The 24,663-nt window shown below is 34.3% G+C and overlaps 1 protein-coding gene across 16 annotated transcripts in view; it reads right to left on the reverse strand.

Moving 5' to 3' along the window:
* LOC124232934 (pre-mRNA 3'-end-processing factor FIP1) overlaps window positions 1-24,663 on the reverse strand; it is a 71,860-nt gene that overhangs the window by 6,525 nt on the left and 40,672 nt on the right. For 8 of the 16 annotated variants that reach the window (XM_046649872.1, XM_046649866.1, XM_046649867.1 and 5 more), the window contains 6 exons: window positions 24,060-24,153; window positions 21,954-22,110; window positions 10,673-10,699; window positions 8,561-8,615; window positions 7,079-7,134; window positions 1,625-1,838 (listed from right to left, as the gene is read on the reverse strand). In XM_046649872.1, the coding sequence (XP_046505828.1) occupies window positions 1,625-1,838; window positions 7,079-7,134; window positions 8,561-8,615; window positions 10,673-10,699; window positions 21,954-22,110; window positions 24,060-24,153 (603 nt within the window). The remainder of the gene's footprint in view (window positions 1-1,624; window positions 1,839-7,078; window positions 7,135-8,560; window positions 8,616-10,672; window positions 10,700-21,953; window positions 22,111-24,059; window positions 24,154-24,663) is intronic. The other 8 variants (XM_046649865.1, XM_046649874.1, XM_046649877.1 and 5 more) reach the window with 1 other exon arrangement.

Raw genomic sequence — 24,663 nt, forward strand, 5'->3', positions numbered from 1 at the left:
TATTTGGACACAGACACAGAGAGAAGAATGTCATGTGAAGACAGGGACACAGACTGGAGTGATGCATCTACCAACCAAGGAACACCAAGAATTGCTAGCAACCACCAGAAGCTATGAGAGAGGCATGGAACAAAGTCTCCCTCGAAGCCAAGAACACCTAACCCTGCTGACACCTTGATATCAGACTTCTGGCCTCCAGAACTGTGAGAGGAAATTTCCATTGTTCTAGGTTCCCAGTCTGTGGTGCTCTGTTATGGCACCCCTAGGAAACAATAACGCTAAGTACCAAAGACTTTTACAAATCAGGTGGTTTCCAATTCTCTGCTTTCAAGAAAATTGAGTCATTAACTGACCCTTAAAAATAACTTTTGATGATAGGTTAACTATGTAATTTTGGCTTATCATTAAATCTAAAGGGGCTCAAATAATTGAGTAACAGAACCACACAAAATTGCATCCATTGTCATTTATACAGTTTATGTGAACGGGTTTCTCAATACTCACATCTACATATTTAAGAAAAAAGAAATATAAATATATATATATATAAAATTAATGCCAAAGGCTGTTTTTTCCTAACAATAGTAATATTCATTCATGGATATTAATTAGGGATGGGCAGAAGCTCCTCCATCACACTAAGGGATGTAGTTCCTTTAAATTATTTTCAGAATTTGCATGTATTTATATATAAAAACAAATTAATGATAACTAAAATTAGAAAAAAGTTTTTAAAATCCTTAAGAATCGTATGGTCCTAATTTTTTTTTAGACATTTTAAGTTACATATATAGATATGTTGCAGGAAAAGTTGATAGGATGATCAGTAAAAACTTTCAAGAATAAAAACATTTTATATTAGAATAAAATTTCTTGAGGGAAGTAGCTCAGAAATAAGAATTCAAGCACAGAAAGAAACGTAAAATTTCAAACTGTTAAAGAGAACCTGTTCATGTATTTTCAAAAAACGGATGATGTGGGGGCCAGCCCCGTGGCCAAGTGGTTAAGTTCGTGCGCTCCGCTTTGGCGGCCCAGGGTTTCACTGGTTCAAATCCTGGGTGTGGTGCGGACGTGGCACTGCTCACCAAGCCATGCTGAGGCGGCATCCCACATACCACAACTAGAAGGACTCACAGCTAAAAATATACAACTATGTACCAGGGGGCTTTGGGGAGAAAAAGGAAAAATAAAATCTTTTTTAAAAAAAAAAAAAAGATGATGTTTAGCAAATCAGTATAATGTTCTTAACTCATTGGATATATTTAAAAGAGTGATGATAATTTTACTTTAAAATTTTAACATTTATAATACACTGGAAATTATATTGCCAACTATTTAAACTTAAGATGAAAAATTTTAGACGGCAAGATAAAAATATGTGAGGTGGTACAAAGTTTTCAAAATTCTTTTAAGGGAAAAGTGAACAACAAATTTGAAGACTATTGCTTTAGGTAACGAGAAGCCCCCACGAACCAAACAGCCTTGCCACTTTTAAAATGGCTATCTTAACTACTCTTCAAGCAATCCTTTCCCAACTGAACTGGATTTTCCATCCTTGCACCAGATGTAAATTCTAAAGTGCATGTGAAACAAATGTGTACAAATTCCTGCACACTCAACAAACCTGTTGAAAACACTTGGCGTAGGGCTATGATCACGCTCCCTCTCCCTCTCTCTGGTACGTTCTCTTTCTCTGTCCCGATCACGGTCTCGCTCTCGGTCTCTGTCTCTATCTCTATCTCGGTCTTTCTCTCTTCTTGCATAATAGTCCCATTGCTTGCTGGTGTCCACAAGACTAGGCCATGAAGGAGCAGAACCAGGAAGGTGGGGAAAGGCAACTAAAGAAAGAAAGTAAATAATTAAAAACAAAAGTTATGATACTTAAAAAACAAAAGAAAAAGACAAAAAAAGTACTGAAACATAAGACAAAACTCCCACCAAAACTGCTTCATTAGATTATAATGGAAACTTATTTTATAAATAGAAAGGAGAAATAACACATGGTGAAACCCACAGTTTGGGGGGCTATCCAGAAACAAACCTTAAAGATCTAACACACAAAGATTCTTCTTTTTGCAAGGTAAACATGAACTAGAATTAGATACACCACAAACTTCTCAATATCAAAAATGTAAACCAGAATACATTAGGACATCTTCAAAGTGTTGAAAGTAATGGTCAACCTAAAAATGTGTATTCAACAACATGGTATTTCAAGAGTAAGAATAAAACAAAGGCATTCAAAGATAACAAAAATAAGCAAAAGTTATAACCAACAGACTTAAAAGAATTATCAGATATATGCATAACACATCTCAAGAGCAATCAGTAAAAAAAATAGAAATAAAATGTATAATTTCAAAACAATACAGGGAAAAACAAAATTTTTCAAAATCATCTGAAAAAATCAATTCAAGAAAGACTTGGGAGGGCTGGCCCCATGGCCGAGTGGTTAAGTTCACACATGTGCTTCCGTGGCCTGGGGTTTTGCCGGTTCGGATCCTGGGCACAGTCATGGCACCACTCATCAGGCCATGCTGAGGCACCTTCCCACATAGCACAACCAGAAGGACCTACAACTAGAATATATAACTACGTACGGGAGGGCTTTGGGGAGAAGATAATGGGGGCTGGGGGGGGGGGGGGAAGATTGGCAACAGATGTTAGCTCAGGTGCCAATCTTTAAAAAAAAAAAAAACAAAGACTTGGAAAGGGTGAGGGTAGAGGGAAGTATGAATAGCTCAACAACCACAACAATACAAAAAGGACTGAATTCATCAGTTGAATGATAGAGATTGTTAATTTGTACTTTTAAAAATTCTAACTACAGGAGACATAAAAACACACAAAATGGGTGAAAGTAAAAGGACGGAAGAAAAAAGGAAAATACTGGGGCTGGCCCAGTGGCATGGTGGTTAAGTTTGCATGCTCTGCTTTGGCAGCATGGGATTCAAAGGTTCAGATCCCAGGCACAGACCTACATACTACTTATTGAGCCATGCTGTGGTGGCATCCCACATACAAAATAGAGGAAGAGTGCCACAGATGTTAGCTCAGAGACAACCTTCCTCAAGCAAAAAGAGGAAGACTGGCAACAGATGTTAGCTCAGGGCCAATCTTCCTCACCAAAAATAAAAATAAAAAAGAAAAATACTAACATCCCCAATGTCTGTATGAGCTATATTAATGACAAAACAGACTAATACAAAAACAATTATCCAGGAAAGAAAGGATGACTACATGAAATTGGAAGATCCAACTCACCAAGAAGATAGAGCAAATTAAACTTCCAAGTATCTAACAACAAATCCTTAATTTTTAGAGTAAAAACTAACAAGGATACAGGTAGAAATAGAAAAATCCACCATGACCATGAGAGATTAATATACATCTCTCAATTACTGATACTTTTAAGCAGACAAAAAATTGCTACAGATATATAAGATTTGACCAAAGCACTGCTAACAAGCTTGATTTAATGAACATAACACAAAATGCTGCTCATTCTTCTCAAGCATACACGAGACATTTATAAAAATATACTACACACTTTGAAAGGATAAGTATAATAGACACCATGTTCTCTGATCACTGTGCAATTTAAATTACAAGTAAAATTTAAGTTATGGGAAATATTAACATATTTCAAATTAAAAACTTGACTTGTGATAACTCAAGAGTCAAAAAATAATAAATTTCAAATCATTTAGAAACTGAACATAAACAAAAACATGACATATCCAAAGTCTAGAGATGCAAACTGTTCTGGAGGGAAATTTAATGTTAAACACTATATTAGAAAAGATGGAAAATTAATGAGCTAAGCTTCCAACTTAAGAACTTAGAAAAGAACACAATAATCCAATAGAAGGGAGATAATAAAGACTTTTAGAAATCAAATAAATAGGAAACTCATAAACGGATTCAATGTTGTCAGGTATGAATTCCAGACAAACTGATCTAGAGCATCAATGTAAGTCCAATGTAGTATAGTAAGAGTAAGGACTCTGGAGCGAGGCGGCGTGGTTTCCAGTCCTGACTCGGCCACTTACTGTGTGATATTGGGGAAATTACTTAATCTGGCTGTTCTGCAATTTCCTCATCCATAAGATGGGAATAACAACAGTATGCCTACTTATAGGGCTGTCAGGATATAATATGAATTAAGTGTTTGTCATATAGTAAGCATGTTAGTTACTAATCAAAATCTCAACAGTTTTTCATGGAACTTGCAAAGTTGATTCTAAAATGGATATGTAAGAGTGATGGCTCAAGAATACTTCTGAAGCAGAATAAGGTAGATAGATTTTGCTGAACCAGATATCTGATTTACCATAAAACTCATAATTAAGATAGTGTGGCATTATTACCACAGAATAAATTAACCAAATGAATAGTCTAGAAAGCCAAGAAACAGACTCATGCATGTATGGAAATCTGATACACGAATGGAGATGATATTGTAGATCCCTCAAGAAGGAGAGACTATTCAACAAATGACCCTGGGACAACTATATCTTTATAACAGGCAAAAATTAATTCCAGATGGCTTAAGGACTTACATATGATAAACAAAATTTGAAAATCTGGGGGGGGAGGGGGGGATGTATGGAAAAATATCTTTATACACTTGCAGTGGAGAAAGTCATGGTCCAAATATAAACCCAATTAAAATGTAGTATGACTTTACACAGCTGATGAAATTAGGGGAAAAAAGGTAATTTTAATTTACTTGCCATAGGAACTTTCTCCTTTGGGCAGCTTGAGTATTATAATTATCTCCATAGTACACAGAATTTACACAGTCATAATAATATAAATGCAGTTTACTGTTTACCTTTTAGAATAAAAAAACATGTCAGGGCAAAGGTAATTTGGGTTACAGAACAGAATATAAATGTTATAAGTAGAAATATAGCTCACCAAAGCTGGGAGGCAGAGGAGGAAAAAAGCGGAAGGCTTGGAAAGATGCACAGTAGTAGAGATTGATGGTACATGAAACAGAGGGGCAGGTATATAGATAAAAAGAGGAACAAAAATAGTGATATAATTTCATTGGTGGGGAAAAGGAGAGGAGTAGTGATGGGAAGTGAGGAAAATACACATCTATCACAGTAGGAAGATTACAGATGGTATCTACAGTTATATAAACCAAGGACAAGGGTGGTAAGCCTATGTAGCGATGCCATGCAGACCATCAGAAGGACTAAAAATCACTAAAAATGTTTGTCCCTGTGGTTCTTTAATATTTATGCAATTACTTTTTAACTAGTCTTGTAAGTCCAGTCTTAACATGCACATTAAGAAAAATTAGTATTTCCATATACAATTACTTAGTAGTGTTTGAGGATGTATTAGAAAATTCTAAAATAAATAAACAAAGGTAAAACAGAATCCAGTTTGGACATCAGGCCTTTCTTGCTCCACGTAAGGTAAAAGCCTTCAGTGCAGCACTTTGAGCGTTGCTTTACTTGCATGGGAAATTAGAGCAGTGGTCCTACAGTTACTGCACTCCTTGGTATTTCCTTTCTTGGGGATTGGGATATATACTGAATGTTTCCTCTGTAGGCCACTTTTTGTTTTCCATATTTGCTGGCATATTCCATTGGCTAATATTTGAGTGTTTATCAAATGGCGGGACTACGGTGCTTCAATATATTCCCATTGAAATTCACCTTAAGAGGAAGAATTATGCTCTCTATTCAATGGTTGAAGACTATAAAAGTCACATAAATAATGAGAGGAAGAAGCAAGATTCCAACTGGAGGAGTATGACTTCCTGGGAGCCCAGCAAAAAAAAAAAAAAGGTGGTATAATCCTTGAAACAAGTCAGTCAACAGAAAGACTACCTTTTGACATGAATGAATGACCTATGTGGCTTTGAACAAGGTGGGTTTGAACAAGGACAGTACAACACCCTGATACAGATACCTAGAAGGTAACTGGAAGTATATGACTGATACTTACAGCTGATCTATCACTAAGACTTATAAATTCTACTGTATAAATGCCTTTGGAACCATTCAATTTTTTCCATCCCCAATGGCACCACCTGAATACAAGACATCATAATTTCTTCCCCTGGGTTACTCCAATGGCTTCTGGTTCTCTCAGTCAAGCACGCATCTCTGCTATTCCCACCTTTCTACCTACACTACAGATTTACAATTTCCTCATAGTAAGTAGCCAGAATGACCCTCACTATCAACTACATAAAACTAAATGGCTCCTCAGGGCCCTCTGAATGTCAAAACTCTACAGCGTGGCTATAACATCCTGCACATCTCTCATTTAGTCTCTAGACATTTATCACTCATTCTCTACACTCCAGCCACACCACACTTCTTTCAGTTCATACAGACTACCACGATTCTCTCACCCCCATGTCTCTGAACATGGTTTGAACTCCAAGTCACTTCACCTACCATTCCATCTCTCTGGAGTAAGAGACCCCTCACTATGCTCCCATGATAACCTCTTTTGTCACCCGGCTGATTCCTCACTAGACTATAAATTTGATGAGGGCAAACCGACATCTAGTTTATTATATCCCTAAAACCTAATACAATGCACAGCACTTTCAAAATAAATGAATGAATGATCAAGAGATGTAAGCAGAAAGTGGTAGCCGAAAGCCCTAGAATGGATAAAGTTGTCAAGAGTGAACATGAAAGAGGATCCAGCCAAATGATCTAGAAGAAAAGACAAACGGTGAGAGGGAAAGATGAGAACAAGGTTAGCTGAATGCTATGAGCCAAGACATGGAAAGATTATGGACAATGAAGACTGAGACAATTGGCTAACAAATCCTAAATCCTTTTAGGAAAAGGTAAGGTACAAATATCTCTGTTGTGTCACTTCTTATTAATTTTTACAAGTATAGTTGATAAAGAAATCAAAATTATTCTGTTAAGTAACCTGGAATAAACGTAAGACCTAGTTATTCCTTTAGTTAATATTTTTTAACTGCTCTGTAAAATAGTATTTTAAACCATTTAAGTATGCTTTTATTGCGTTAAAAATATTTAAGTACTTTACTGATTCAAATTGAATCTGGGCAAATAAAAATAATACTTACCATTCCCATAAGGAAAAGCACGTGCAGAACGACTATCATAACCAGAGGAATGTCCACTGTTGAAGAAAAATGCATTTTTATATGCTACAAGTAAGTTCTGAATTTTAATAGTTTAGCACAAATGCAAAACATCAAGGGCAGAATTATGACTTTTAATTACCATATAATGATAAGCTTTAATTCTGTAATTTTATTTTTTAAAAACACAGGCTTTTCAACCTCAAAAAATATTAAACCTAACACCCACTTGTAAAGAAAAATATAGCATGCTAGTACTAAATGTAACAATATATAATCCAATTCAGCTTGACTCATAAGATAACAGAGAAACTCTGAGGCTAACAGAATATTTGAGACGTAAAATTTAGTCTTAAAAAAACTGGTTTTAATGGTTATAAATCAGAAATTCAGCCCTACTGAGACGACCACTAAGTAATACTTTTGAACATTTTGTTTGAGAAAACAACTATATATTTAAGAAGGACTTAACAAAGTTAAATCCATATGTTCTCACAATTCACACTTCGCTAAGTTTAATCATTTATCATATTCACGGTTTGATGCCTTTGAAAATCATATGCATAGTTTGATGCTATTGATGTAAAGTTCTCACAATTTTTCCACCTTTTTATATAATTTGAATCACTTTTTCAGAAATACACTATTTTTATAGACTTTATTTGCCACTTAAGAGGAACTAATAATAGCTACCATTAATTAGTGATTTCTATCTGCTAAAAATTGTCCTGGTATGCTTTGTATTCACTAGCTGTTTTAATCTTCAAAATTCTATCAACCCCATTTGGTAAAAGAGAAAAGTGAGTCTCAAAGAGTAGTTATGAACCTCACCTAGCAACACGAAGGTGGGAAATTTTGAAGCCAAAATTTGAACCAGGTCTGTGTGATTCCAAAATCTCTGTTGTTAAATATCTTATTGCCACCCGTGAGGCAAATAGTCTTTAGTATAGCATTCCAACTGACATAAGCCATGAATGTAGAGTATAAAAAATAAGGTTATTGCCATACAGAATGGAGCTACTCCTCCTTTGTGGAAGCTGAGTTGCAGCTAAACAGCAAGGAATAAGGCAGCTTTTCTTTACTACGATCCCTAACAATAGTTGTCCTTACTTAATGCTAAAACAGTCATGCATTATTCATGATCAGCAGTCATCCAATTGTATTTCCCACAAAACTGACTACAGTCAAGTTATTACCAATCTAAGGGTTTCTTTAATCAGCGTGTCATAAAGCAAGATGTTTGAAGATACTATCATTTAGTTTTCTTTGTCCTGTTTTATCATCAGACTATAGGTCCAACATCTTATACAAAAGTAACTAACATAGACCTAGACTTACGAATTAAAAGGCAGGTACTACTGTTTATATAATTAAATCTTTGAAAATATTACCAAGATATGTGTATGATTGTTCTGTCAAAAGCCTATCAATGGTCAAAAATTTCCAGTATCCATAGTGATTTACCTTTCTATTGTTGGTATAAGAGATGGAGGTGGAGCGCCTGGTGGAGGAGGAAAACCTGAAACATTCAATCATAAGACCAAAAAAGTTAAGAGAATGTACATTTAATGTCAAGAGTGAAACAAAGTTGCTGCGCATCACTAAATTTCTCTGGGGACATAATGTGCTTCTCTATGCTATAATGGACAGAAAAAATGGAGCTTAAACTTATAAACAGATTTTTGGAGCAATAAAACTTTAAATGAACAGTCTCGCCTAATACACAGAGCACAAACTGAGAGTCAGGACACCCGGTCTTATTTTCAGCACCACACACAGCCCATTTTGTGAGTATGAGAAAGTTAATCTCAATGCCTTACCTTTTCCATATATAAAACAGTAGTAGTGTTGCCACCAGATATGTTATACTTGAACTATTTTAGAAGAAAAGCAAATAAAATAGCATTTACCTCTTTCAAAAATATTTTGAGAGTTTTAGATGTATAGAAATTTCCTTAAAATGTATAATTTATAAATAAAATCTTACCAGTAAATATATAAATGCTTAAGGCTGAGAACATCATCACTAAATACATTTTGAATAGCACAACCCTACAGAACTATTTTACAAAGAAAGGCATAAAATGTAGTTTTTGGATTAGTTTGGAAAGAAAATAATTTGCACCTTTATATCATGAGGTCTGCATTCTCAATAATTCACAATATCTACATGAAATACCACAGAATATGGCTAAACAAGACCTTAGCAGTTAATCTACTCTACACTTTCAAATTCAGATAGGCAACAGAGCACCCCAACAAAAGACTTTAAGATTCCACAACTTATGATGCCAACTGCTTATAATACCAATTCCTGTCAAGTTTTAACAACCCTCACTATTAGGAAATGCATTAAATTACATAATTAAATCTTATACTACAATTCGTATGCTGCCCTGAATAAAGACAAGAAGCAACCCATGGTCATATGCTCTACCACGCTCTACATATTTGAAAAGACTTCCACTAAGCCTCCTCTTTAGTAGTCTATGTAAAAACGAATCACAGTTCTCTTAACCTTTCTCAAAAGCCCATTTAAATCGATTTTTGGTCCTGCTTCAAGTTGTTTCAAATTCACCTTGCCCATCTACACTGTATTCATAGGATCTATAATTCCTCTATTAGACATCTTAGAAGTGTAAAGTTTAGCAATTACCTCATTAGTTCTAGAGTCCACAATCCTATTTTATACAGCCTTACAACCACATTTCTTGCTACACTAAGACACACCAATGATTCCTTTATGACTTTTCCCAATAAGTCACTGATACAATCAGTGACTCTCAGTGACTCTCTATCCCATGTCTAAATATGTATACTAACCTATGCTATCTAAACTCCACTATTTCTGTTTATCAATGTTATTTTGAATTTAGACCCACCCTTCCAAGCACTGTCACCTCTCATTCTCTTTATACTCCTTGGCTTATTTTAATACCGAACTCTACTGTAAATACAAACTTGCTATCACATTTGAATCGCACTACAAAAAAAAAAACCTGAAAAAATGTAAAAAAAACCCAAAAAACCCACTAGGCCACATGTAAACTACTACTGATCATACCATTACAACAATGAACAATTTAATCACCACTGTAAGAACAGCCATCTGACCAGTTGTCAATCTATCTAATTGCATGTTGAGAACATATTTTGTAGAAACATTTGAGTTATGCCAGGAGGGTTAAAAAGAATCAGAAACCATGATAAAGTCAAGATAAATGATCGTTCTCTTCTCTTGCAGTTACTTCATAATATAAAAAATTCATTGGTCTGAAAAATCATGTTTTAATAAAACTTTTATTTTTTATCCTATACTCTGTTTTCTTCAACAAATTGATATGGTGAGAATTTCTCAGAATCTCTATTTCTACAGAAATGGGTAAGACAGGTATAAGAAAACTAAATATCTTAATCAAAACCGGAATGAAGCAAAGGCAGAGCTGAAAATAGGACCTTGAAATCCCAAATGCCTAATCCATATTCTAACCACATCAACACTGTCCCTACTGTAACTATAAGCTTGAAATTTCATGTTTATTAACAATGATGGAGAAAACATGAAAAAGGTTTTACCTGGAGGTGGTACAGTTATTGGAATACCTAAAAAACAAGTGATGAAATTTAATATAGTAATTGGATTTCAGAACCTGATATGTATTTATGCCATCACCAAAAAAACCTTTGAAATAAAACCTCTCGCCTCATTTTCCTGGCTTATGCACTCAAGAGAAGCATTCTGTTTTCTTGCAGAGGACCAACAATTCAAGTATAACATCCAGCTTCCTGATGAAAACCCAGTCTAACAACTTGATAACAAGGTTCCCCCCACTACTTGTAATCACAAACGAAGTTAGACACCAGTTAAAAAAGCACACTTGCGCATAGAGAAATATCAAACTCCATAAAATTAACGCTAAGTTTGAGAATCAACTTCTAGTCTTGCTATTTTAACATTTTAATAGGAAAACTGATCAATGGGCTCTTTCATACTGCAGACAGTGCAAGATAACTCAGAAGACGATAAACACTTTAATAAAGCTTTGCGGGATGTTCACATATTGATTTGGATTGTTTTACTATTGTTGACAGGAGTGGGAAAAGGTTATTGCTTCCCTTTATGTGTAGGAGAAAGGAGGTATAGCCAATATATATACACGCCCCCAGGGCACATTAAGATATATGTGGATGATTTACTTCTATAGGAGTCAGTAAATACTAATTTGAATGACTCACTCATTTGAACATATTATAAACTTTAAGAAATAAATTGTATAAATAAACATCTCAATTTACATTAGTCAAAGGTGCCCTTAAATCCTAATATAAAACTTATGTGGCATGCAAATTGTAACTACTTTCTGTTTGAAGAAAAATGATATTTCTAAGTAGGAAAATAGAAAAAAATTAAACTTTTTCACAAAAAATTTTATACCATAAATAACTTCAACACAATCAGAATGGTTTACTAAATCCTATCTTAAAAGTGCGTCAATTTTAGTCCAAAAGAGGCAAAAATAATCTAATTTATTGACTAAATGCATGGGGAAAAAAATAATGAAAACAGAATCGCTTTGAAATGTTTTCTTGTCAATAGGAACATTTAAAATTTTTCTGTGCATGTTTTATCAGTGTAAGAAGTTTATCTAAAAAGATCTTAAGGCAGGGCTGGTCCCGTGGCCGAGTGGTTAAGTTCGCACGCTCCGCTGCAGGCGGCCCAGTATTTCGTTGGTTCGAATCCTGGGCGCGGACATGGCACTGCTCATCAAACCACGCTGAGGCAGCGTCTCACATGCCACAACTAGAAGGACCCACAACGAAGAATATACAACTAGGTACTGGGGGGCTTTGGGGAGAAAAAGGAAAAATAAAATCTTTAAATAAAAAATAAAAAAAAAAAAAGATCTTAAGGCAGCAGGTGGCCTTAAAATGGAGAATGAAGAACTGATTTAACCACCCATGCAATAAAAAGATATGCTAAACTTACAAAACTAGCAAGACTGAAAAAGATATGTAAAGCAGGCATCATCATGTTTAGAAAATTAGGCCTCCACAAGTCTACTAACTAAACTGATCTACACTTAATGGCAATTCTCGTCCATCCTGAGGTCACCTTTATGCTTCTTAAATTACTAAGCTAAAAGAATCCAGCAAACAATACAAGCTAGCAGTCCCAGACACCAAACGAAATGGGGAAAGTAACGAAGGCAGAGCATATTACATGTTCTTAATATCCACTACTACCTAATTTTCTTTAGGTATAGATTTTTTTAGAGCACTATTGAATTTCACTACGTGACCTAGTTTTCACATTTAAATGCATGATTATCTTCTTAGGTGTATATGATAAGGAATACACCAAATTCAGCAACCCACTCTGTAATCCTAATAATTTTACCTAAATGAATACATGAATAACATACATTACTTCAGCTAATGACTACTATAGTTTACTAAAATGTGAATTCATGCAAAATAACTAAGAAGTTACTAGTCAATACTCTCAAAATTTAGTCGTCAAAAACATTTAAGTTGTCAAATTTTCACAAAACATAAAGACAAGACATATAACCAAATTATTAAGTATGGCAGGAAGGTAGTTAAAATTATAGTCTGCTTTTAATTTTAAACTTACTATAGTAGTATCACAGGACAGATTTTTAAAAAATCAACTGGAAGGAATGAAGAATACAAAGAAAAATCATGAGATAGATCTATATATAGATGCCTTTCTAATTTAAACATCAGAAAGCTGGCATGAGAACTAGAAAGAGCCCTTCTTGTGACCACTTTTTCAATACAAATCTTTATTGGTAAATATTTGATAAATCTTTAATGGTAAATTGCTAAAATGAAAGAGAACTATAGGGGCCCACCCCGTGGCCAAGTGGTTACATTTGCATGCTCTGCTTTAGTGGCCCAGGGTTTTGCTGGTTTGGATCCTGGGCGCAGACATGGCACTGCTCATCAGGCCACGCTGAGGTGGCGTCCCACAGAGCAGAGCTATAAGGACTTACAACTGGAATATACAATTATGTACTGGGTGGCTTTGGGGAAAAGAAGAAAAAAAAGAGTGACAACAGATGTTAGCTCAGGTGCCAATCTAAAAAAAAAAAAAACTATAAAGGTGATAAAACACTATATAATCAATTCTTTGACAATTATCAAATGTATTTTCAAAATGCAACTAAGAAAGTTTAATATGTGATATACTGTTAGGCCAACATAATTCTCATCTAAAAATCAGTATGTAGTATTTGACTTTTGTTAACAAAAGAGAAACAGTGTAAGGAAAGAGAAAATCCATCTCAAAAATCTCAGTCCTCTCCCTCAACACTCCTACCTTCCTGGCCAACACATGTGCTGCTTAGCCAACAGACTTAAACAAGGCAAGTATTCTGTTTCTCTTCTGTATTCTTTATCGGTAAAATGAGTAGGAAAAAAATGTTTATTTTCTTTAAAAGCCTTTCATAACACTAGTAAGATTTCTAATACTAGTTAAAAGCTTTTGGGAAGGTACTATTCAAGTTCTAACAGAACTGAATAGATAGTGGTTTTGAAACATTTGTGACCATCAAAATCACCCGGAGAATTTGCTTTAACACACTGCTAGGCCCCTGCCACTACTCGAATTTCTGATTCAGTAGGTTTGGAGTGGGACCAGAGAACTTGCATTCCTAACAAGGAGATGATGATGTTGCTGACCAGAGACCATACGCTGAGAATCAGTGAGTTAGATTCTAAACTTCTCTATTAATTGCACTGCTGAGGACCTCAATATTCAACACAGATAAAATAAACTCCATCTCAAAATTTTATGAAACAAAGCATGTGACACTTGGAAGTAAGAGTACAGCTGTATAACAGCCTATACCACCTGGCATCCTCAAAGGAAAGAGAACAAACTTTAATTTTTCTAGTATGTAATGCATACTCTTAAATGTAAAGCATGTGGGTGGGGAGACCTAAAATCCTATTTGGGGACTGAAGGATTGAGGCATAGAAATAGAAAGGAAGTAATCCTGTGAAATATCATCTTAAAAGGAATTTAAGTATATTTTTTCAATTCTCACAAAATTAAGAAAGGCTCTGCACTCAACAAAAAAAACTGAATAAAAACTGTCTATGAACTCATTCTCCATGTATCCAATCATTACTCTGTAAAACTAAGGCAAAAAAGAGGTGGTAGGCAGCCTCTGACGTGGCTCCCAATGATCCCCGCCTCCTGGTATTTACACGCTGTTCTACACTTCCGATATTCATAGCCTCTCCTTGAGTGTGGGCTGGATATAATGACTTATTTCTAACAAATGAAATACAGCAAAAATGATGGGATGTCACTTCCGTGACTAGGTTACAAAAGACACCAACTTCTATTTTGCTGGTATCCTCTATGTCTTCTCGGTATTCATGCTTTGATGAAGCAAGCTGCCACGCTGGAAAGGAAGTGAATCTTTTTAACCAAGAGGTGAGTGAGTTTGAAGATGAATCCTCTCTCAGTCAAGCCTCTCAGATGACCATCTCAAAGTCTGTGAGGGACCTTGAAGCAGAGGACCCAGCTAAGCTGTCCGTACATTCCTAACCCACAAAAACTGTACTACAATAAGTGTATGTTGTTCTAAGCCACTGCACATTCTGGAATAATTTGCTGTGTAGCAATAGCTAACCAATACATATAACAACTACCTATCATTTCTCTATTAAGTGCAAATAAAAGAAAAAAGCATGGCAGAATTATGTGAACTATGCTTCCTTTTTGTCACTAGTAACTTCCAAATTTCATGAGCACTATTATGTTACAAATAGATAAGCCTGATCACTTTCCTTAAATTCCACTAATTTCTACTTCAAAGTCACCAAGCTCATAAGTAAGTCGTGCACCAAGAATCTGAGAACAGAAAGTCAAGGTTTATAAAAATCTTTAAATATCACCTTTTACCATATGCTTTTCTATGTATCACTATGTTTTAAATTATACATACATACACATGTATCATCTACAATCTACCCTTAAAAAAAAACAAAAAAGAAACACAGGATGTAGAATAATGTAAAACGATTTCTTAATAATTAAAGTAAAACAACTAATTACAAGGTGCAAAAACGAATGGAAGTAATTTTAAAGAAAAAATGTGTTAAATGATGTTATGATCACAAAACTTAAAGCAACAAAAAAGTTACCAGCATACTCCATACCTAAAAGGTAAAAAAGATAATATTATGTGTTAACTATAAAACGGATGAACTATTTTACTCATTAGGATCTCTTAATCCTCTAATTTATAATCAAAAGTTTACAGAAAACAAAAATTCTATTAGACAAAAACATCTGATAGAAATGTCAGTATTCTTACAAAGAACTCATAAATGAATTGTTCTCAATAAGTTCACATATAATCACGAAATGATTGAAAGAGTAGTAGAAACAAAAGGTAAATATTAAGCCATAATTAAATTCTACAAAATAGAGCATCTATGGTATATTAAAAATATAACTATTATAAAGGGGGCATCTATGGGGAAAAAAAGATATTCAAAACTCAATATTCTAAATAAACTTTTAATTTTATTAAACCTACGTTTAAACTAATTTTAATTGTGCCAGAAAATACTATTTATTATAGATTAATTAGCATTATTCCCTATTTTGAGTTTACTGAAAACACCGATAGACTGTTGGGTTGTTTTATGAGGAAGATTAGTCCTGAGCTAACATCTGCCACCAATCGTCCTCTTTTTGCTGAGGAAGACTGGCCCTGAACTAACATCTGTGCCCATCTTCCTCTACTTTACATGTGGGATGCCTGCCACAGCATGGCTTGATAAGCGCTGTGCAGGTCCACACCTGGGATCCAAACTGGTGAACCCCAGGCCGCCAAAGCAGAGTGCGTGAACTTAACCAGTACCCCACGGGGCTGGCCCCACTTGCTGGGTTCTTTGAATACAGAAATCACAACAATGGGGCTAGCCCCGTGGGGTAGTGGTTAAGTCTGTGCGCTCTGCTTTGGCAGCCCAGGTTCAAGGGTTTGGATCCCAGGCATGGCCATACACCAGTCGCTGGCCATGCTGTGGCAGTGACCCACATAGAAAATAGAGGAAGACTGGCACAGATGGTAGCTCATTGCTAATCTTCCTCAAGCAAAAAAAAAAAAGAGTCAGATTTGCAACAGATATTAGCTCAGAATGAATCCTTCTCAGGAAAAAACAAAAAAGACAACAAAATAGCAAATGAGCAGTTTGCAAAAACTTCAAGAAATTCTTTTTCAAAGGTACTTCTGAAAAATATGTTTTTGGAAATGCTTACATTTTTGGCAAACAGCATCAGTTAATATGCAGCTTTGCTGTATAAGACCAAAAATCTTCATGGGACTATAAAATTAGCTTAATGTTATATTCATAAAGTAGCTTCTCAATTAAAGGGACAAAATTGTAGTTCCTGAAGGGTGGTAATGATATTCATCCAATACAGGCCAAGTTTCTCCCGAAGCAGCAGTTCTCAAAGTGTTATGTAGAGATTCCTGGGGGTCCCTAAGACCCTTCTAGGAATCTGCAAGGTCAAAACTACTTTCATAAAAACACTAAGTTATTTGCCATTTCACGCTTATTCTCTTACAAGTGTACAAGGAAGTTTTCAGAAGCTTCATGACATGTGAAATCACAATAGATTTAATGCAGAAACAAATAAAAGAATCCAGTTTTTTTCTATTAAGCCACACAGTAAAGAGATTTTGTACTAAATGTTGTTCTGTAAAAATAGTTATTTTTTGTAAAAATGTTATCTTAACGTTACTATGTAATGGGGTTTATGTGAGTATTTTCAAAATAATACATATTTTAAATATAATAAATATTTTAATTTCAAATACAAAAAAATAAATAGCGCACACATAAAGAAAAGCTCTTTGGGGTCTGCTGCAATTTTTAAGAGTATAAAGGAGTCTATGACCAAACAGTGTGACAGTCACTGTGCTGGAATCAGACTGCCACCAGAAAAATAATTCAGACAATGCAGGCCTCAGAGGAAATGCAGAAAGACTCCAGATGTGAGCTGCTTTTCTCCCTAACCTCATGTATGACCGTTAACCCAAAATCAAAATATTTAAGGAATGAATAAGATTCTTAAGTTCATACAATTCATAGTACTAGACAACTAGTAAGACACTAATGTACTTGACAGTAGTCTTTTAGGAAGGAATCTACTTCCTTCTAAAATGCAGAATGTTACACATTTTCAAATCGAGATAAACAGCCAACCCATATACCCTACTTTAAGCGGGGATGACTTCTCTGTGGTTCTACATCTCAGTAAAGCAAAGAGCCTTCTTCAACTTAGTGGAATTCTACTCCTGAGCTAGATTTCTACTGTTCCCAAGACTTAACAGAACCACAATCATATGAGCCTTAATACTGATTAATGTAACAAGAAATGCGCTAAACTGAATCTGCCTTCTCTTTCAATAAAGTCCATCATAAAATATGGAGATAAAATATAATGACACTAAATTAACATTTAAAGCCTAAATTAAAAGTCTACCATAAAACGTAATATACTTTGAACAAAGTTTTAAGTTTGTTTATAATCATTAATTAAATTACTTTTCTTTGAAAAAACAAAATAAGCCAGACACAGAAGGACAAATATTGAAGAATTCCACTTATATAAGGTACTAGAATAGGTAAATTCATAGAGAAAGAAATCATAGAGGGTACCAGGGGCTGGAGTAGGGCAGAAGGGGTTATTGTTTAATGAGTACATAGTTTTTGTTATGGATGATGAAAAAGTTTCAGGTATAGATCATAGTGATGGTTACACAACATTATGAATGTATTTAATGCCACTGAATTGCATACTTACAAATGATTAAAATGATAAATATTATATTTGACCACAATAAAAAAAACACACAAAATCCACTACTCTATAACATCAATCCTTCCACTTCTACAATTTTTCTTCCAATAAACAAGTATTTCTTAACTGGTTTATTCAGTAAACACAGACTTCTTAACACAAATCAGGCAAATAGTAAAACCTCTGTTAACCGGATTTTTTTTTTTTTCTTTTAATCTGATTCCTGCTCTTTACAACCTCCCTAACTTTCCTATCCACAAATATATACGCATGCACCTCAACACCAGGGAAATACTTAAAAAAACAAACAAATGAACAAACAAAAACTTTAAGACATGTTATCAGGGTAAACTTACATAATCCAATAATAGAGCTTTCTTGCTTCAACATAGTTAATAAAATAGGCTTTTAAGCAAAACTGCCTGCAGTTAGGATTCTGGTTCTGCTACTTTTTAGCTATTACTTAAACTCCTTAAGCCCCAGTTTCCTCATCTGTAAAATTGGAATATCTATTTCAGATATTGTCAAGAATCAAACTGAGTTAATACAAGAAATGTGCTCAGAACAGTGCCTTCAAGAATAGGCATTCAATAAATATTAAGTATTATTAGCTATTATTTCTATTACTCAATGAAAGCATGAAACCATATTAATATATTTCTGAAAAAATTTAATACAATAGAAGCTATTCTCTAGTTCACTAGAAAATGAAATTAACAGATCAGATTTTCTGAAAATTAAGGAGGATCTTGAATAACTGCTGTTTTCAAGCTACTGTAAGTACAGTGGCAAGGAACCACATTAAATACTTATCCATTTTAAAAAGCTACTCCAAAAGTCACGACAGTTAGGACCAGAGGTCCCTTACACGTTTGTTGTAGTCTCCAATACACAATCTCTACTCTTCATACAAATCAATTGTGGCCAGAGTACTTTGTCCTCTGTTACTAACAAGGTTTCACATATGTTTGTAGACGTGTGCTCGAGGAGAGGAGGCAATACACTTCTCCTGTGAACTATTTGACAATAAAAGTCCCCTGAATGAAAGCTGTCTCCATCACCTCCCTATTGCTATAGAGTAGCTATCTATTTATGCAAGGAGCCATGTCTGTAACCCTCTAAGAGGTGACTATAAATTTTATCCTCCAAACCAGGGCATTTCTGAGAGAGAATAATAATGATCAAGCTGGGACAAAAAGTCCTATAAAAAGTAGGACTGTTCCAGGCAAACAGTTGGATGTATGGTTACCCTATTTATGAAAAAACTGGTAGCACCCCAAAATATGGGCATAATGTATCATTACTGTATTTGTCCTGCCATATACAGGACTATAGTCTTAAAAACTTATGCATTTGAAAGCTAATGTTAACAAAGGCAACATTAAAATATGTTTAAAGTAATTCTCAAAAGATTTTTTTCCTTTTCCTTTTAGTATTTCTCAAGAAAGCAAAAAGAAAACCCAAGGTTTCCCTAAGAAAAATGGAGTACTTTTTAAGGTGATACTAAGACTCCTTAGCTAGTTCTCTTTTGTTACCTGCTTATGATTCTTAAGCTGATCTAAATTACAGAAACCTACAGAACATATCATAATTATGTGGTTCTGTGGTAAACGGTAACTGAAAATGTGGCTTTAATCAAGGCCTACATTCAACTGATATACACCTATGCAGCCGTGCTGTTGTTTAAAGCCAGCGCCCATTCTGATTGATAAGTGCCTGTGTGACTGTACCAACTGTCAATCTGAAAATCCTTCTGGTGTTATGGACGCATAAATATGCTGTTAACATATTTAGGGAATGTCAAGTATACACAAGACATTGTGATTAGCACTGTGGGGAAACACAGATGGAAATACACAGCCCATGCTCTCTCCAACAGCCCACAATCTAGTCAAAATAAGAAGTAATTCGGATAGTCTCAACTTATAAATATTTGGTTTTAATATGAATTGGTATCTCCCCCTGCCCCAACAGCAAATATACAACAGTTGGCTACTGCTTAAACCAGAATTAGAATTCATCTGAATTTGTATTCCTTAAATGCTGACAGGTCGGCATGGAAATGTAATCTAAAAATAAGCATCAAAGGAAATCTAGACAGGTATTTAAAATACAGAAAACACGTAGCTGAAAACTAACATTAAATAAACAGCTTAAGCCACAGAAAAATAATCAGTGGTACTCCACAATATAATACCATAGATAATCTAAGCATTATTAAAAGATCTGTTCTCCTTATAAACAGAGGTTATATGGCAAAGACATGGAGTAACTGTATCATTTTGGAAAAAAGCATACTTCCAGATAATGACACTGCCTATCAGCAATATCCTATAGAACTTCTAAATATATTCTTATACCAGTGAGGTATTTACTTTTTCATCATTACTTCATTCCACTTCTCTCTCACTTACTTTAATAAACAGATAGTATGGTAAACAGATAGTAACTATAAAAAATGTTAGCCATCTGAGGATATACTATATTTGCTAGTAAATATGAAAATTCTTTTAAATCACCTTTAGTACCTACTAAAGTTTACGAATACAAAGCAATCTAGCATAAGGCCTATTATCACATACACTGATAATCTTTTAATCTCATTAAATCAACTATGTTCAATATTAACTATTTCTACATTTTTATCTTTTTCAGAGGACCCGATGCATCACTAAGTCCTCACTACTTTCCCTTTTCATTTAGTTAATTCTCGTCATATTAAAGACCCAAGAACCCTGGATCCAATCACAACTTCTGAATAGTTTGTGCTTCAGAACAAGAAAGTTACTGTTGGAACAAGAAACGCACTGAACTTTAAAAATAATGTTATCTGGAGTAAGCACCTCCAATCTATCCAGTCTTCTCATTCCTCTATTTTTGAGACAACAGATTCTTTAAAGCCAGTCATTTTTCATAATAAATTTCTTATTCTTTTTGAAGGTAGAGGTAGCAATGCAAGGGAATCAAGGGAGTTGTGGCTGTAGGGCCGAAGCAACAGCTGACATTTAGAGCCCAAGGACGATTACTATAGGGAAGGACTATTCATATCCCCTTTATTTGCCTCTGTACTCTCAGCACAACTGGTACCTTAAAATAAAGACAGCTCTCTTGCAAATGCAAAGTCAATGAGTAGACATGGCTCTTTAGTATAAACTGATTTTATTAATAGAAAGCAAATCTTAACATATGTCACATATGTAGCTCTGATTAGGACCACCAGCTAATTTTTATCATTTATTACTGGCATTCTTCCTAGGAAGAAAGTAATTACTATCTCAGTCAATCTTCTTAGTTTCATTAAATATTGGTTAAAGGGATAAATATTGAAAGTTCACTGGGAATAAAATAACAAAGACTACTGGATAAAATGTATAAAGTATAAAATTTGGGGATTATTTGTGAATTTTTTTCTACTGCCACTTATCTAGTTTTTAATAAATGATCAAAAGTGGCTAAAAATCTGATAAAAATTTACATTAGTTTTCTGTCTTGTTTAAAAGAGGTAAATACCAGGTACCTGGCACCCAGAAGCAGTCTCCTAAAAGGAAATCAGTATACAAAGAAACAAGATGACAAGACTGAGATTTTCATTTCAATTTCTTCACAAACTACAATTTTTCTGACCTACTCCAATTCTAAAAGTATCTTTCAAATTTTTTGCAAAACAAGTTAACATGGTTTACAATTTAGTATGGATTTATACATATACAATTAGCAACTTTAGTTTGGGGATCACTAAGATATGTTTGGATCACAATTTCAGTATCTGTATATTCTTCTCTATTTTGGTATATTGATTCTGCTATGCTAAACAAGCAAGACATGTATTTATGTTTCAGTGTGAATCTACTAAGACATAATAAATTTCCTATCTATTACTCTTAATTCAATGCAATCAATGAAGATGTTATTTTCAAATATATATTTTAATTGTTAAATTCAAAATAAAAGAAACACTCACAGGTTATTTTCCTTTCAAAATCAAATGTCTTATTTACTATTTACCTGGTGGTGGAATCAGAGGTGGAGCAGTGCTGACAGTTGGAGGAGGTGGAAGAAACGGAGGAGGTGGAAGGTGGGTGGGAGGAGCTCCTGGAGGGAAAAATGGAGGCGGTTTGCTAAAATTGTTGTCTACTTCAGTAGCAGATCTTTCAGAAAGGACCTAAAATCAGAGTACAGTTAATTAAAAAGATGAATAATGTTCTTATCTAAGATTAAACTCAGTAAATTAATTTCACTTAATCTAAAAAACGAAGTAACAAGGTTTATTCACATATACATACTTTGGGGAGGTGGGAATAATTTTTCTATGTGTGTGATATGTGTGTATATATACAGATATGAGTATACACTCACATTTTTTAAAATGTTCATATTCAAAGGCTAGAAAAAATAACTGAATCATTACGAAAAAATTCTTAGTAAGAAATAATTAAGTGATAAAAACATTCTAAACAAGAGACAGTTATATACTTTATATATATATAATGTAATGAGTATTATCTTTGCTATCCAACCAAAGTTAAACTATTAAAATTAAGGCAATGTAATCATTAGTCATAGATACCAGCATTAAGAAATTAACACGGCAACGGAGCCAGATAGTCCTTGTACCAGGGCCTGTCACCAGGTTGCAAAGTAAGAGCCTGTAAGGCATTCATCAACAGGGTACAAATAACAGGCAGCTAGATATATAAATAACTTTTTCACGTGAGCCTTGTAACTTTAAGAAAGCGGTTTATACTTGAAAAGTAAAAGTGCTTACAAAATACTGATTTGTATGAACAGCTAAGGGACAGGCACCTAGAAATCTGGATTTTTGACAAGCTCCCTGAGGGATTCTGATGTGCAAACAGATTTGGGAAACATAGAAATAGGCAACATAATGTTGTATATTTAATTTATACTTCTCAAATCCTTGCTGGCTAAAGCATATCATTTAAACATATAATCCCTCCTTTTGTTAACTTTTCCTACATTTAAGTATAGTAATGTTCTAAGGCTTATGGTGATAAGCTACTTTTAAAGTAGGGAACAGAATTATTTTAAGAAATCATGGCATTTCAATGGTGGAGGGAAAGAAAGGACTATCTTCCATTTTAAAAATGATTTACCTTTCATGATGCTGAAAAGAACATTTTATATGATTAATTTATTAAAGGTAATAAGAAACTAAACACTTAGGATATTTTTTAAAGTACTCAGAAAAAGGAAATAATGAAAAAAAGTGTGGTCAAGCTATTGGCTGAAAGTCACAGTTACTATAGTTCTAACTTGAATTATTCAAGTTATTAATAATTCCTCTCCTTTCATTTTTTCACTTGAAAACAAAGGAAACATATTTCCCCCTGAAATGTCACATTAAATAAATTATGGTATATCTATACAGTGAACCTACCATAAGATTTTAAATCATATTTTTATGAATATGGGAAAATGCAAATGATGATTTTAAATTAAAAAAAGGATACACATAAAAATAGTAATAGTAGTGGGGCTGGCCCCGTGGCCGAGTGGTTAAGTTCGCGCGCTCCGCTGCAGGCGGCCCAGTGTTTCGTTGGTTCGAATCCTGGGCACGGACATGGCACTGCTCATCAGACCACGCTGAGGCGGCGTTCCACATGCCACAACTAGAAAAACCCACAACGAAGAATACACAACTATGTACCGGGGGGCTTTGGGGAGAAAAAGGAAAAAATAAAATCTTAAAAAAAAAAAAAAAAAAAAGTAATAGTAGTATCCCAATATTGCTTAGTGACAAGGAAGAGATGTACCAGAATGTTAAGAGTGGCTATCTTTCTATGGCAGAATTATAGGCAGTTTTATTTTCTTTTTTGAACTTTTCCCATATTTTCTTTTTTTGTCCAATGAACCTATATATTATATGTTGATAGCAAGGAAAAAGAAATCTTACTAAAAAAGATCCAAAGGTCATAAATTCTAAATGGAACAGCTTTTGCAATAAAAGGGTGATCAATTCCACATTTTTAATCTTTGTAGCACCTAAAGCACCTAACACATAGCATAGCACTATGAATATGTACTGAATAAATTAAATTAGAACATGAATATAATCCTTCAGTTAAAAAAATAATTTTTAAAATACTAAACCTGTATGTTGCTGTTTTCATTTGCCCGTCGCCTTCCTTCTACTCGGCTGATAGTTATAGTCTGACCAATAACATCAATTGCCCCAGGTAATCTCCTGCAACATAAAAATGGAATCAATTTAGTTTCATCTAATTAGATGTTTGAAAAATAATAAAAAATATTAGATGAGAAATAAAATCTTAAACCCTTTGCAATGTACTTTAAAATAAAATCGGATCACAACACACATTGAAAAAACTTCAGAGTTAGTCAGATCTTGTTACTTTGCACTGTAATAAACACTCAGTTTTACTAATAAGATGGAACCAACACACTCAACAATGACCATAATGTCAAATCTTAAGTATTTTTATAGGTTATCTTCTACAATTTACTATTTTGTAAGTGTCTCCCACTGAATTTATCTTTGTGAAATTGAATCAGATAGCAAATGCTGTTAAACAAATGAAAATAAAATTTTTTGGCCACTATAATTGTAACACCTATCACAGTTCTATTACGAAACTTTTAAAATTCCCCAAAAAGGCTTGAAAAGAAACAAGGCTCATTTTGATTCACACAGGATGTTGTCCTTAGTGATTTATTCTGAGCTATTTAGAAAGCA

This window comes from Equus quagga, unplaced genomic scaffold (genome assembly GCF_021613505.1).
Source record: "Equus quagga isolate Etosha38 unplaced genomic scaffold, UCLA_HA_Equagga_1.0 146_RagTag, whole genome shotgun sequence".
NCBI lineage: Eukaryota > Metazoa > Chordata > Mammalia > Perissodactyla > Equidae > Equus > Equus quagga.